Consider the following 16,152-nt stretch of genomic DNA (forward strand, 5'->3'; position numbering starts at 1 on the left):
GGGATTCCCAGCTTTAATAACAAGGCACACAGAGGAGGGACATTGTCAACTAGGGCAAACCATGTTAGGTATGCCACAGAGATGATGACCTTTTTAGCAAGCAAGACATCACATTTACCAGAATACAGTTTAAAAACTATCTGGCATACACAACTTACTGGGTGAGAACAAGAGTAACGGAAAAAATATAACTAGGGTCACTATCGTAGTTTTTCAGGGGTATAATTATTTAATATTGTTGCGTTACAATATATGTGATATATTCAGCCCAATATACCCAAACCAGAAGAGAAGAGATGCCGGAAACAAGAGGGTCTTCCAAAAAGAACTTGCTGTTTGGAGACTCAGGGCCAGATGTAGCAAATTCTCAAGTTGCGACTTGCAATTTGCGAGTCCCTGCGACTCGCAAATTGCAAGTCGCAATTTGGGATGCAGAACGGTGTCTCAGACACTTTCTGCGAGTCGCTATGGGGTCGCAAAGACCCACCTCATTAACATTAATGAGGTGGGTCGCAATTTGCGACCCCATTGCGATTCAGGGCACTCACGGGGATGGTGGCCTGCTGGGAACAGCAGACCACCATGTCCGTGACTGCTTTTAAATAAAGCTGTTTTTTTTTTTTCAAAGTGCAACCCGTTTTCCTTAAAGGAAAACGAGCTGCACTTTGAAAATAAAACCGAAACCTTTTGTTTCGGTATTTTTCAGGGCAGGTAGTGGTCCATTGGACCACTGCCTGCTCTGAAAAATTATTTTTTGTGCCAGACACAAAGGGGAAGGGGTCACAGCTGGCCCTGAATGGGTCAAACATGTGAACATTTCAGCATAGTATGAAAAAAGGGAGACTCCTTTGCGCCAGCAAGCTGACAACACTTGATTGATGCACCTATGTGCCAGTGAGTGGTACTGAGACCTGAGAGGACTTTGGCAGCATTTCCAGCCACCCCAGAAAAAAGCCTGCTGCTCTCTACTGATGCGGGGCTAAGCCCAGAAACATGTGTCTAGAGATATATAGAGCACTAGCTGCACCCACTAAGGTGAAAAACTACAGACTACAAATGAAGTAAGCACAAATTTGTACTGCATTTACCATAATACAATGGGGCAAACTGCATGCTGGAGTGTGAGGCAGTGTGCTCCCAACTGTTTCCTGTTTACACAGGAGAGACTGAAGTGTTTTCCAGAGGTTCAAGTGAGGAAGTGAAGCATGAAAATGGGGCAGATGCTAGGCTCAATACCAGGGGAGAACGGACTGTTCTTTAGCAAAATGAATCCCACAGCCAACTTGAGGAAGTTGGGTACAAAGCCACTGTATGAAGATTGACAAAGTGGCATAACACCTGGTCAATAGTTGAGCCAGTTCTTTAAGAATTATGACTGAACAACGGTCCCCAAATGAGACTTTGCTATGGGCCTTCACAATTAGTAATACAAATCACCCTAGAAAGAAGCTCAACTTTATCAAAAAAGGACCCAGAGTACAGCCTTGTTTTACTTAGATTCCAAGCAATGCAGCATCCTTATTTGTTGCTTTGTGTTGCGCCAACATAAAAATAGAATGCAGACATATCTATCAAGACTGGCCTACTGCTTGTGTCATAAACGGCACTAGTGAACAGTCTATGGTGCAGAGGAATGCCTGCGGTTTGTGTAGGATGTACTGCAGCATTGCCTTCCAGCACTAATTCCTAATCATAGACACCTGCAGAAGAGTAATACTCATTTGATCTGTGCTGCCCACTGCAGCAAACATGTAATGCACCATTTTCTGGGCAAATCAACACATTACCCGTTTTTTTAGCATGAGGTCACTAGGCATTAGTTTTTTATGCAAATTCCAGGCATGTTACGTTAGCAGATCGGTCTTTGCTTCAAAGCCTGCGAATGTCTGCCCTGATTAGTGTCCAGTAATGCCCCCTTGACCCAAAGCTGTGAGAAGTGGCTCTAATGTTACGAAAAGTGCTCCTTTCTAGCATAAAGCACCTTTGCTCCTGGAAAGTAAATTATTGATACTGCTTTGCATCACCACAGCAAAGGCACAACGTGTTTTTATATCTAGGCCTATACGTTGACGATTAATAATAAAAATAAAAAAAACTTCAAATTAAATCAAAAGAAATGGTATTAGAAACACAATTGGACGTTCAAAATTAGAAGATGGCTGTCTTAGTGAAAGCAACGGAGGAGATGTTTTTCTGCCAAAAGGTCAATTAGCAATATTTTCAAGAACGTAGTGCGGGTGAAAAATTTAAATGGAAACTTATTAGTATAAGGGACTGAGAAAGAGCAGATATGGGGTAAGAGAAATGGTGGGTGTCGGAAGGAGAACTTGCAGACAGGAGAACCATGTGTGATGGAAAGTAGTGATCCTGGCAATGGATGGGCCCTGCCTATTCTGCGTTCCGGAAACATATGTAACCTGGAAATGAAATTGTCACAACAAATATATCAGGGAATATTCAGAACAAAGGAGAGACTGTGAATAGATTACTGGTGGCAGGGTATGGATAGACAGGTGGAAAGAAAGGGAGGGGAGTGTTTGGAGTGTTCAGAGAGTGATAAAATTCATAGGACAACAGAATAGCCTATGATTGTCAGGCGATGTTTTGAAAACCTAGGGCTGAGCTTGTCATAGATATTGTGGGTCCCATACATGGACTTGCACAGATATGGTATATCTTGATGTTTGTCCATATGTTTACAGGTAGCCTGAGTTGAAAACTGTTAATGACATCAACATCTAGAGCGTTATTAGGCTTACTGACTGGAACTTTTAGCAGAGAAGGGTCCCCTAAGTGGTTCCCAACCTTTTGACTTCTGTGGACCTCCACTTTATCAATACTGGAACCCGGAGACTCCCACTGAATAATTATGGGAATCCGTGGACCGACCAATGAGTTATTACTAAAAGCAGGGGACATAATCTGTTAAAATTATTACATTTTCTAATCAGTTGACGGACCCCGAGGACCTCCAGGGGTCCCAAGAACACAGGTTGGGAATCACTGCCCTAAACCATTACTCATAAATAATAGAGTCCAATTTCCTTCAAAGAAATGGGTCGGTTTTGATATGTCATGAAAGCTACACATTATATCACCCAGAAGTGAATGGAATGTTGGAGAGTCTGAACAAGACATTGATAGACGCATTTTAAGTTACTTAAAGTGCCGGCAGAGATTGGAGTGTATAAGTGAAGAAATGGATGGATGCATGTAGGCTTACTTCTCAATCCAGTACTGGTCAGATGCCAGAGGGCTCGATTCGGATTGAGATGGAGCCTTGAGCTAGGAGGCTCGTCTCGCCCAGCCGCACTGTGTTTGTGGAGACGTGCAATCTCCGAAGACGGAGGGAGTCTCAGAGCAGGCAGCTGTGAGCAGGAGCTGTGTCACGTGCTCACAGGCAGCCCGTCCCCTTTCAAATCTTGCACGGTGGAGCCCAGGGAGAGTTCCCCCCTCTCTTCCTAACCGGGGGTGAGCCCTCCGGTTTCTCTGGGGGCATCCTTTCGGGAGCAGGGGCATTACAGCTGACAGGTCAGGGAGGAGAACCTCAACGGAGGTCTTGTGCCAGCCCAGCTTTCAGTTGACCACCGTAAATGATGTAAAAGGAGCACAGGAACTCCTGAATCTGACACAAAGGATGTGAGGCCTTAGTACCATGTAACCGATATTAGGAGCCTCAGAGCGCTGGGCCTACACAGTCGTGGTGCCACATATTTTCTCTATGTCATGCTGCATATCTATGTTCCGCGACTGATGCAGGTTTTGCTTTCAGCAGACAGTGACCTAAGCCCTAAGCCGCTGCTTTAGGGGACACTGAGATATGCACAATAATGTATCTTCTATGATGTTTAAGCCTGACGTAAGCCATATGGAAATGTTTCACCTTATGTGCATTTATAATGATGTCTTGGTATTTTTGATAATATGTTTATCCTGCCATGTGCATTTCTGATGATAATGGTGACTGACTACTGCTTGTGTTGCAGAATCCCAGTAACCTATGTGTTCATCGGACTACTGCTTGTTTTCGCAGAGTACTAGTAACCTGTGTAATGTTCTGACAACTGTATGGGTAGCAGGGTATTACTGATACATGTTGCGTTTGGTCTAATGATTTATGTGAAGCTTATTTTTATATAACTTGTAGCTTTTCCTTTGTGGTGTATTTATTGTGTCACATGTGTTGTGTGTGTTATGCAAACGCTTTACACATTGCCTCTGGGATAAGCCCGACTGCTCATGCCAAGCTACCAAGGGGGTGAGCAGAGGGTTATCTTGGGTGTGTAACTCCCTTGCCCCCCTAGCGCCATCCTAACAACAAATTAGCGGCATTTTTTTTACGCTAATGTGGCATTAGGTGGCCAAAAACGCAGCACCACTTTGTAACCCTCTGCCCTACATTATACCTGCGCCAGGGATAATGTATAAAAAGGGGGCGTTCCCCATGGGGGGGGCAAACAAATGGCACAAAGAAATCTAAGAGATTTCTCTGCGTCATTTTTTTTGGCACTTTTAACGCCTGCTCAAAGCAGGCGTTAAAAAGAGGCACACCATTATTTATAATGGGCCTCCATGGGCTTTGAAGGACTATCATCAAAATCTTGGAACTTAGAAGTGACAATAAATACAACTACAATTTTATGAAAAGCTCACTGTGAGTTGAAGGTGAAATGGCAACTGATGCACATGTAACTTACAGATCCCAGCATGGTACTTCAAAGTGCTGACACTGTGCTTGTGCGCTGCATAAGTTCGGACACATTCCCCGGTATCCACCGACCAGCATTTCACTGTCCTGTCCACACTCCCTGAGTACAAGTGCCGGTTGACTAACTGCAATAAAAAGAAAAAACATGGTCATTTACTTTTTTGGAAACTATGGCTGCAGATGATTAGTATGTTTTTTTACAGTGCCGTGTGTGCCAGAGTTTTCGACTAGTCTCAATGGGTAACTATTGGCCAGATAAGGCAATTTATGCATGAGATGTGTAGATGACTTTCGCAGGATCATAAATAGAATTAATGTCTCATGGTTCACAGTAAACTACCTAGGTACTAGAACACATTTCATCCTCCGGGAAGTAGCGTGCTCTGCTTGGTAAATCTGCCATTTTAGGATCACCAACTGAAAAACTCATCTACTGGCCCACACACCACAGGATCCTGTTAAAAGAATTTTGTGTTTGCATTTGTTCACAACAAAATAAAAAAATCAGAAAAGCTGCAAAGTGCAACACCATGTTCCTCGCCATAATGAAGAACCATATTATTCAATTCCGGGCAATCGGTGAGCCTACATTTACCACTGCAACAATGGAAGAGTTGTTCACATTTTTTTAATTTCCTGCATTTTTGTGTTTCCCAATGCAGCAATGTCTATTTATACCTGGAAGTGTCCCTCTACCTTCTCCACTCCTATGTTAATGCCTGACTTGACTGTGACGTTGTAATCAGACCTTATGTGATCAACACAAAAAGAGATGTAAGAAGCACTATTGAGAGAGAGGCTTTGGCTCCACCCACATGTTGATCATCCTTCCTTCAAGATTTGATTGGAAGTACAGTAGGCCTGAGTTGGTTCACTGAGAAACGTTATGTCACGTTCTGCTCTGCTTATTATGAAAAGTTATGAAAAAGGCACTAGGTCTGAATTATTTACTGCATATGTTAAAGCCGATAGGTTGTTAAGGGTGGATTGTTATTAAACAGTTTTAGAGCCCATAGACAGGTATATTATAATATGAATTAGCATTGGCCAATCCTAACTGAGAAACACTGGAGGTGGAAGATTTGCACTATGATGATCCTTGTTCAGCCCTCTTAGGATCAGTTGTATCAATTGTTTTGCCATTTGTAATTCTGAATGTATTTGCAATGTTATCACGGTATGTCTGATAGCTGACTTGTGGAAAAGCTTGTGCTGAATATAGTTGGTCTGAGTTGGTTATGGTGACAATCCAATTATAAAGGAAATATGCTTAATAAGTCAATCAGAAAATTTTGGCATGTGCCATAGGTTTGATCTAACTATTATGCAAAGCTACCCAAAAAGCAGTAAGCCTGATTTCATTTTATCATATAAAGCATATCTAAAAACCTATAGGTTTTTATGAGTGCACTGGCATTCCACTGTATTAAAGCTAGTAAATAGATATTTAGTTAAATGAATGCTTAAAGATTACTTAGGTAGGGAGAGATTTAGGTGATGGTTACACCTGCACACAGGTACTGTTTTTTACATTGTATTGTTTTCAGGCCTGCCTGCTAGTGCTTATGTGATGACAAAAAAAGAGCCATAAGAAATTGTATTTGAACAGGAGATGTGGCTCTGGTCACATATGGATCTTTTTCTTCACAAGCATTTGAATGGAAAATATTTGGGTTAGTCCACCTATGAAGTAGCTCCGCTGCTCATAATCGATAGGTGCATTTTTAATGTGAACCTCATGTCAATAACTTCAAGAAGGAGCTTTACGTGGGTGTAACCACATGATCAACGCAGTGTGAAGGGGTTTTGCCATGTGCATTCTCTGACAAATATCACAGGAATGGGCTTACATTGTGAACTCTGATAAATGCAAAAGGAAGGGAGTTTACATTGCAAACTCTAGGACAAATACAATAGGGGATTTCAGACAAATAAAATAGATTTGTACATTATTTAATGTGCTGGCAAAATCAGACTTCTCATTTTACACTGTTAATGACTTAACAAAGCCTGTAGACTTAACCTTGTTGATCGTACAAAAAACGTATGTTTGTCATTTTGTGTGTGGCATTTAATGCTCATTACAGTATGTTCTATTTTGGAAGGGTTGGCTGGACATTGATTTATTGTGTTATTTTTGCTGAGTTTTGATTTTCTATCCCACATAACCTCTCTGAGCTAGCCTTGGACTGCTCTGATTTATTACCCTAAGAGTTGAGTGCTAAAAAGGGTACTTTATCCCCAGCTTGATGGACCAAGTTATGGCACCCACAGGACACCAGAGGAAACAGGCTTCCATTGACACAATTGGGGCCCACTAACCCACAACTGTGCTGGGACCTCCTGAACCGGAACTAATTGTGAACACATCCTGAATTCCTTGACAAGTGACATAGGAAGGGGCATAACATTTTTAAATATCTGGCAAATACAATAAGGAGGATATTTACATTGGGAACTCTCTGACAAATGCAATAAGGAAGGGTTTAATTAGGGGTAGACAGAACTCTTGGTGCTTTTGTGGAGTTACATAAAAACTCAGCGAGATTCTGCAAAGTTCCACGAGTGGGCAGAATCTGGCACATTGCGCTGATTTTTAGGGCCAGTAGCTTCTTCCGCGCTGTAAAATCAGAGTGAACAGCACCACACAGTACACCAGAGGTCACCTCTTCTTTCTGCCGTTCAAATGGATTTTCTACTCAAGTGGCAGCTTTTTCATCGTGGCTGTTCGTGACTTGCTGTGACCACCTGTGACAGCCTGCATTGAGAAATCTCACTAGAAGATGTTCTAGCACCCAAAAATTACACTAGGGTACGCAAATTCTCACTCGCGAACTTAATATTGGCAAGCCACATGCAAGAAAAAATTCTGCCACGTGGCGTTTGGCAGAGTTTTATCTAAACTATGCTCTCCAACCAGAACATGGAGTAGGTAAACTCTACGAACCCCACCAGCAGAGCTGAATTTTTCGCCCACCCCTAGGTTTAATACATCTGACTCTTTTTTGAGGCTGGCTTCTGAAAAATGCTCCAGATGGAGATTTAAAGTGTATGTCAATGTACACTTTGGGTCTCCCTAAAAGCTTTGATTTTGATGGATCTTTCTAGGCAGAGATCAGCAGTCTATTTTTTATGTTCATGTTAAATTCAACAGGCTTGATTGATCAGTTATTAAATGTAAAGACAAATGCAGTAGGCCACTTATTATCCATTATGAATGACTTGATAATGCTTGTAGACCTAAATTTGTTGACTGTGAAAAGCTTTATGCATTTGCTCTAGGTCTATGGTGAAGAAATTGCCACATTGTGCCTCCCAAGTAATAAAAACAGACTTTAGTATGGAACTAGTTGCCCACTGTAATATTTATTTTAGATATGTGGTTTGCATTATTAATTAGTAATTCCACATGAAGTATTGTTATGTTTATGATTTTTTGCAAAATATGTATTTGTATGTGTGCATTAAAGTACTTTTCCTTTTAAAAGAAAACACACTGGTTGGACATGGGGTAAAAGTGTGTTATTTTTCTGTGTTGCTCAGTTCTGAGCTAGGAGCCCACAAGGCCACACTAAGTCAGCTTTGGACTGCACTGTCTAATTACCCTGACAGTTAGGTTTTATAGGCTGAGCTTTATGGCAAATGTTAGAGGTAAGGGTTTTACGTTGAATAATCTGTAACAAATACAGTAAGAACAGGTTTTACATTTTGAGCCATTACAATTACAATAGGAAGAAATTCAGGCTGATTCTTTCTTGACAAACCCCATAGGCAGGAGCTCTATATTGTTTAACACTAAGGGGCATAATTATACTCTGTTTGCGCCGAATGTGCGTCAAAATTATTGACGCACAATCGGCGCAAACCCTGCCCCATATTTATACTTGACGTCCGACCCCGCTGGCGTCAAAATTCCACCATGTGCGTCATTTTTTGGAAGGGGGAACCAGCCTTGCGTTAATTATATGCAAGGTGGGCGTTCCCTTCCAAAAAATGACTTTAAGGCCTGTGCCCCTTATTTATACTCTGGCGTCATTTTGACGCATAGGAGGGGGTGGGCCTTAAAAAACGGCGCACAGCCTGATGGGCGCCGTTTTTTAACGCCTGGGTCAGGGCAGGCGTTAAGGGACCTGTGGGCTCGGAAGGAGCCCAGAGGTGCCCTCCCCTGCCCCCAGGGACACCCCCTGCCACCCTTGCCCACCCCAGGAGGACACCCAAAGATGGAGGGACCCATCCCAGGGAAGGAAAGGTAAGTTCGGGTAAGTATTTATTTCCGATTTTTTTTGTGGCATAGGGGGGCCTGATTTGGGCCCCCCTACATGCCACTATGCCCAATGACCATGCCCAGGGGACATAAGTCCCCTGGGCATGGCCATTGGGCAAGGGGGCATGACTCCTGTCTTTGCTAAGACAGGAGTCATGTCAATGGAGGTTGGGCATCAAAAAAAATGGCGCAAATCCGGTTTGAGGCCTGAATTTTGCCTCAGAACTGACTTGCACCGTTTTTTGACGCACAACCCCCATTTTCCCATACGCCGGCGCTGCCTGGTGTGAGTCTTTTTTTTTTACGCACTCCAGTCCGCAGCGGCGGCTAACGTCATTTCATTAATAAGGCGCCCGCATGGTGCGTTGGAATGGCGTTAGCCGGCGGTAAAATTTTTGATGCACAACTGCGTTGGCGCAGTTGTGCGTCAAAAAGTATAAATATGGGCCTAAGAGACCTGGTGTAGATCTCTAGTTCAGGGGGGCTAAAGAGGTCTCATTTTCATTGTGCCATTTTGCAATTTTATGTTTAGTTATGTGTGATCTTAAGCACATTTTCTTTTGAAAAGTAAAAATACTGGCTGTTCATTTATTAAGATTTATTGTGTATTTTATGGAATTCTTTAACATTTACTTGCCCGAATTAATTCTATTGGCTTTACTTTTTTACCTATGTTCTTGATACAAAAAAGTTGTAGTAACTCTGACTGAACCTTACCAAAATTTAAAGGGATAGTCACATGTTGGGTGACTAACAACCTTTTAATGTTGAATGCACGTAAAACAGAGGCGTTGGTTCTTGGGCAGGATCTCTGTGTTGTAGTCACTCTCTCTTTGGCCATCTCTCCGCTAATGTTACCATGAGCTAAACGTTGATGTTTAGTATCTTGGGGGTCTTATCACTGCCATGTATCAATGTGTTACTCTAAATATTAGGTACATGTTAGTTACTCTTTTTTCCAGTTCTTAAGGAAAATTATTCCTTGCCTCTGAGCTGAAGGGCAAGAGTTGGTGATCCAGGCAGCTATTTTATTCTGTTTGATTTATACCAATGCAGAGTTCCTTGGTTAACATAAATATCTTATCTATCACCTTCAGATTATGCAAAATTAGCGGCGTTTTTTTAACTTAATTTACCTTTGTGTCCTTCTGAAAAATCCCAGTTGTACTTCCTCCAAAGTGATTTATGTTTAAGACACTTTTCATAGTACACAAGTCTTGATGGCACTTGTTCTATGTATCTCGCTCATGGTTTCAGCCCTTTCATATGCTTCATTCTGCTTCTCATGAACTCTTGAAAGTGCCTTTGTTCCAAATGCATCCGAGTAGCCTAGTGGTCTTTCTTGCTTCTGGCTATTATTCCCAGTACACTACAAAGATAAAAGTCTCTGCCAAGCGAGTGCAGGGTGCTGTACAATAAAGCCAGACCTATTGGCACTGTTAATGCTTGTTTACCTCTGCATGGTGCCCCTGTTTTTTCATTACATTATGTTTTTCACCTGAGATGAGAAGCTTTGTAAATCAAGATTGCATCTCGAGAGAACAGTTTTACGCCCGAATGTTACTTGACGAAGAATTCAGGTAATACAAGATGTAAAAAAATATGAAATTTGTATTCCTGCCTTCCGTTTTTGGGTTTTACAACAGTGGTATTCAAGGCCACTTCACTTCAAAATCATCTGCTGCTCCAGCTGCAGCAGTATGCACATTAAGCCATGGTATTGGTACCACTCTGGTACCACTGATCTCTGCATCATAGGATTTGGATCTTTCTTTAACACCCCCACTGTCCACAATAAGCACATGTAAAACGTAATGGGTAGGCAAAGTGATAAAAAAGAGGATGAGAGAGTTGATAAAGGGTTAAAGTCAGGCACTTTTCAAAAGCAATTGCAATAGTGAGTGTGCACAATAAGGTTTTTCACTATGCGTAATGTAACCGTCTATTGAGTTGCTTTTAATTCAGAATAAGTAGTAAGAGACTATGAAGTACTACTAATTGATTCTACTCCTTTGCTAGCTCGGCCATCATTGCCTTTGTTTTCACAGGTGTTCCAGTGATTATCAGTGTGTTATTAGGCCTACAGTGTGGGTAGGCCACCTCTTGCATCATCATGGTTGGGATGTAGGTAGAGGTAGTAAAACCTGCCACTGGCAACCCCTAGAGTACAGGCAGCTTCTCACAGGGTTGTGTGGTGAGGAGCCCCACTGTCAAAGGAGGGAAGGAGGGTGGGGGTCATAGCAAACTGCTTGGCTGCGTTTTAACCTTTTTAAGTATGGCATGACTGGGGCCAATTCCACATTTGTCTCTTGTGGCATTGGTTTCAAATCACTATGGACCAGATGTAGCAACAAAAACATTTTGCGAGTTGCAAATTGCGAGTAATAGCGACTCGCAATTTGCAACTCGCAAAATGTTATGCAGAAAGGTGTCTCAGACACCTTCTGTGATTCGCTATGGGGTCGCAAAGACCCACCTCATGAATATTAATGAGGTGGGTCGCAGTTTGCGACCCCATTGCGAGTCCATGCACTCACATGGATGGTGGCCTGCTGGAGACAGCAGACCACCATAACCGTGACTGCTTTGCTAATAAAGCAGTTTTTTCTTTTCTTTTTGCAGCCCGTTTTCCTTAAAGGAAAACGAGCTGCAAAAAGAAAAAATTCAGAGTAGGCAGTGGTCCATAGGACCCCTGCCTGCTCTGAAAATATTTTTTTTTTGCATTCACAAAGGGGAAGGGGTCCCATGGGGACCCCTTCCCTTTTGCGAATGTGTTACCATCCACTTAAAGTGGATGGTAACTGCAAGTTGGTTTGCGACCGCATTCGCGGTCACAAACCAACTCAGCATGGCGATGCGGTCGCAAATAGGAAGGCAACACCCCTTCCTATTTGCGAGTCGCAGCCTCAAATTGCGAGTCGGTACCGACTCGCAATTTGAGGTTGTGCATCGTGTTTAGCCTTTTGCGCGTCGCAAACTGCGTTTTTCGCAGTTTGCGAGGCGCAAAAGGCTTCCTACATCTGGCCCTATGTGTTTCTTGAGGATCTCTCGTCCTTCTTATAACTAGTAATCTTATTAGCATTCTTGGACTCACTTACCTCTTGTGGCATCAGTGACAACTCCCTGCTTGTCTCTAGTAATTCTGATACGATTTTAGGGTATCATGTCTATTTGTCTCTTGAGGCGTCAACACCCATTCCTTGGTTGTCTCTTGTAATATTGTTTCATGTCTCCTACTCTTTGTGCCAGTTGCCCTCTGTGGTATCAACAGTGCTGTCTACTTTATTGCGATTATTGGCCCCCATTGAAGCAAGGAGGAGCTGCAAACACCATACTCCTCTGCCCTTTTCTTGCTCTCCCTCATGTGACTGACAGACCTGTCAATCAGATGCAGAGTAGTTGACTGAGAGCTGGTGAATGAATTAATAGTTCCCCACTTGCAAGGCTTAGTCAGTGGCACACACTGCAATACAACTGTCTCTCACACATATGCAGCAGAATAACTTACAGCTGCAGAAACTATCTTGCCTGGGGCGCTGATGAATGACTGCCCAAGGCAAGAGGTGAGACAACATGGTACAACTTTTCTATTTGTGATTCCCCTACTGGTGCTACTCTTTTTCATATGCAACAAGTAGGGGTGGGAGCCGTGCATCACTGACCCCAGCAAAAACTGGCAATAAAATTAGGACAATTATTTGCAAGGCAGTGGGTCTCCCATTTGTTTCAGTTAGGGCTATTAGCGTTGTAAACTCCTAACCGGACATTTCTTGCCACATAAACTGAAAATGAAAAGTAAAACCGTTTCAAATAAGCAAGCCACTGGCTGCCTTGAGCGTGAAGGAGACACACAAAAGCAAACAGAAGTTCGCTTGCAGTCCAACGTATTGGCAAAAGTGCAATTATCCATGTAACTGGCAAAAGTGCAATTATCCATGTAACAGGGTTGATTTCATGCAAAGCACTCAATTACTGCCCAGCGAGATCGCGCTGCGTAGGAAAGAAAAAGAAAAAGTAGTCCAGAAGCCATGTGAAAACACGGAGCCTCGTATGTTTTCAGTAGATTACTGGTGCTCTTGAGGAGGGCTAAACACCGGAAAAGGCATGACGTATGCATGCCTTTCACAAATGAAATCAAGCAAATTTTAAAAAGCAAGCCTACGAACCAACCAAACTGATGGGTGTGGTCAAAAGCCCACAATGAGATTACAACAGGGGCCATAGCGCTTGTGTGCTCGACTCTAAAAAGGTAAAGTAAGGGAAGGAGATTAAGTACGATGAGTTAACACTGAGTGGAGCTCTGCAAGTATAGGAGCAAAGTGGGAGAAGCACAGTTGCAATTGAGGGCAGACAAATTAAAAAAGCCTTAATTGCTTGTGTGTGTAGGTACATGAATGTCTATATATTTCTTTCTGTGCCTGCATGCACATGTGGCTGAGAGACTATGAATGTGTGTGTAGCTAGTTTCTGTGCTGTTTTCCTCTTTAACACACTCACACCAGACCCGTAGCATGTCAAAACTCTCAAGCCATCTCTGGTATGATATGGCCTACCCAAGTATTGGCTGCACCAAATGATAGTAATGTGTGGCTTTGTGGCCATGTTTGTCAAAATGATGCCTGCTTTATTATGAGGCTATTTCTGCTGTAATGGTGGTAATGCTCAGCATACCGTTAAGGTTCTTGGCATCATAGTTCCCATTCAGATCATAATACTTGCCTTGGTATAACAGTGGTATTTCGTGTCCTACAGTTGCCTGCCATGGAACAGAGGTATCAACCCATTGCATAATGCTCGCCTTTATATAACATGCTAAATCTGAAACTTTGTAGTTATTCTTAGGTCCAAGAATTCCACCACTGGCATAATCATGGTTGTAACATAGTGATATGTCACTATTCTTCGCACTGTAGTGCATACGCCTGGCATAGTGCTTGCAAGGCCATAACGGTGGGAATTCTTGGCAGACGCTGGCCATTCGAGCACTATGTTATGCCCTGGTATATTTGTAGTCATTCCTGGCATATTGTGGACAATCTATGATGCCCACCTCTGCCATAATGCATACCCTGCCACAATGGTGGTACATCTTGCCATAATGTGGGATTGTTTTTCACTATGAAGCTCACCCTTGGAATAATGTTGGCCCTGACATAATGTTACCCATTTTTCATCTATTGTGGACACATGTGGTCTGTGAACACAGGAGGTATCTCTGGCATGATGGGGCTCAAATCTGGCATTATTCTGGTCCTAGCATGATGAAGTTAATGTATTTAACTTATTGAGGGCATTCACTGTATGAAGTAGCCTGCCCCTGGTTTAATGTCTGCCTCAGTAAAATAGTTGCCTTCCTTGGTATTGTTGCTGGTTTTGGTAACACTTAAATGATGGAAGTCCTGGTTTAATGGGTGCTAATCCTCAACATACTGAGGACATTCCTGGGCTAATGATGGAAACACCTGTCAACTGGTACTTAAACATAGACATGCAAGGCAAATTTGCCAATGTGTGGTAGTAGTACATGTGAGTACTTAATAAAAATGACAAGCTCACGTTTGAGGGCAAACACATATGAATAACAAATGCAAAGCTGGTACTTTGTGACATAACTAGTGTTTTTTTAAAACGAAATTAGCACACATTATTTCCGTTAACAGAAGAAAAAAAAATATAATTGTCAAAATAATTTCATTTCTAAAATATGCTAAGAGCTAACATTAGATTAATAATTAATGCTAAGTTAGCCAGCCTTACTGCCGATGTTGGTTCTGGTGCCCGAAGCCACTTGTTGCTTTGGCAGTTATAATTTGATCAAATGTATTTCTAAATCCACTGTCGTTAATGTTGTCTAGCCTAAAGCATGACCTTTATGTAAACTGTGGGACATATTTATACTTGTTTTGCGCTGAATTTGCGTAATTATTTTTACTCAAATTCGGTGCAAAACTAACTCCATATTTATACTTTAGTTATAGAGTTAAAGTTATTTTTGGGACGTGGAAACCTACTTTGCGTCAATGTGATGCAAGGTAGGCGTCCCCATGCAAAATATGACTCTATGGCCTTAGCGCCATATTTATCCCCGTGATAAAATCGCGCACAGGGGGAGGAAGGGTCAAATAATGGTGCAAAGCTTTGCACCATTATTTAACGCCTGGGTCAGGGCTGGCGTTAGGGGACCTATGGGCCTATTTCCATGGTGAAACACCATGGAATAGGTCCACAGGTGCCCTCCCCACGCCTCTGGGACACCCCCACCCACACCAGAGGGACAGCGGAAGATGTGGCACCCCATCCCAAGTAAGTATAGGTAAGTACAGGTAAGTACTTTTTTTTGTTTTAAGTGCCATTTGGGGCCCTGAAATGGGCCCCCTACATGGCACTGGGTGCAATGGCCATACCCAGGGGACCCTGGTCCCCTGTGCTGGACACTGGGGTGGTGGACATGACTCCTGTCTTTTCTAAGACAGGAGTCATGTGGTATGGATGGTTTTGCGTCAGAAAATTACGCTAGGCTGGTTAGAGTCATTTTGTTTTACTCTAACCTGCCTAACTTCATTTTTTGGTGTAAAACCCCCTTCTCCCATACCGCCACCCCCACCCGGCTAACGTATTTTTTTTTTTTTTACGCTAGCCTTCCTTTTGCGCCGGCTTGCACAAGTCCATAAATACGGTGCCCGGCTGGCACTCAAGAATGGTGCAAGCCGGTACACAACTTTTAGATGAAAAACTGCGTTAGTGCAGTTTTGCACAAAAAAGTATAAATATGCCCCTGTGTGCTGTATGAAACTGAAAGGTCTATGTAAACTGAGCGGTAGCTCTTCTCAGTGAAACTTTAAAATCAGTCAGCCTATGCTGTCTAAATCCAGAGATAGTGGGTAAAGTGAAACTTTTGTTTTTTACCACCTTGCCCCCCCCAAGTAGATTCTCAGTGATAGTGTGGGAACGAAAAGCTACTTGTAAAAGAAAAGACGGATAATTAAAATATGTTGAATGTACAAGTGAAGAAAGTTTCTACATGTATTTTGAGAAGTGCAAGGCCACATGGAACTGCCTATGTTTTTTTATCTGGCAGTAAGGCATGAGCCCGTTTAGTCAATTCATATGTAAATTGTGCTGAAAGGCACTATGACACACACACACGTTAATGAAATATAAATGTTAGGGCCAAATAAAT

At 42.5% G+C, this 16,152-nt stretch overlaps 1 protein-coding gene across 1 annotated transcript in view; it reads right to left on the reverse strand.

Annotated features, from left to right (window-relative positions):
• WDR86 (WD repeat domain 86) overlaps window positions 1–16,152 on the reverse strand; it is a 309,109-nt gene that overhangs the window by 104,148 nt on the left and 188,809 nt on the right. The window contains exon 5 of the mRNA XM_069211095.1: window positions 4,698–4,833. Coding sequence (XP_069067196.1) covers window positions 4,698–4,833 — 136 coding nt within the window. The remainder of the gene's footprint in view (window positions 1–4,697; window positions 4,834–16,152) is intronic.

This window comes from Pleurodeles waltl, chromosome 10, assembly GCF_031143425.1.
Source record: "Pleurodeles waltl isolate 20211129_DDA chromosome 10, aPleWal1.hap1.20221129, whole genome shotgun sequence".
Classification (NCBI taxonomy): Eukaryota; Metazoa; Chordata; class Amphibia; order Caudata; family Salamandridae; genus Pleurodeles; species Pleurodeles waltl.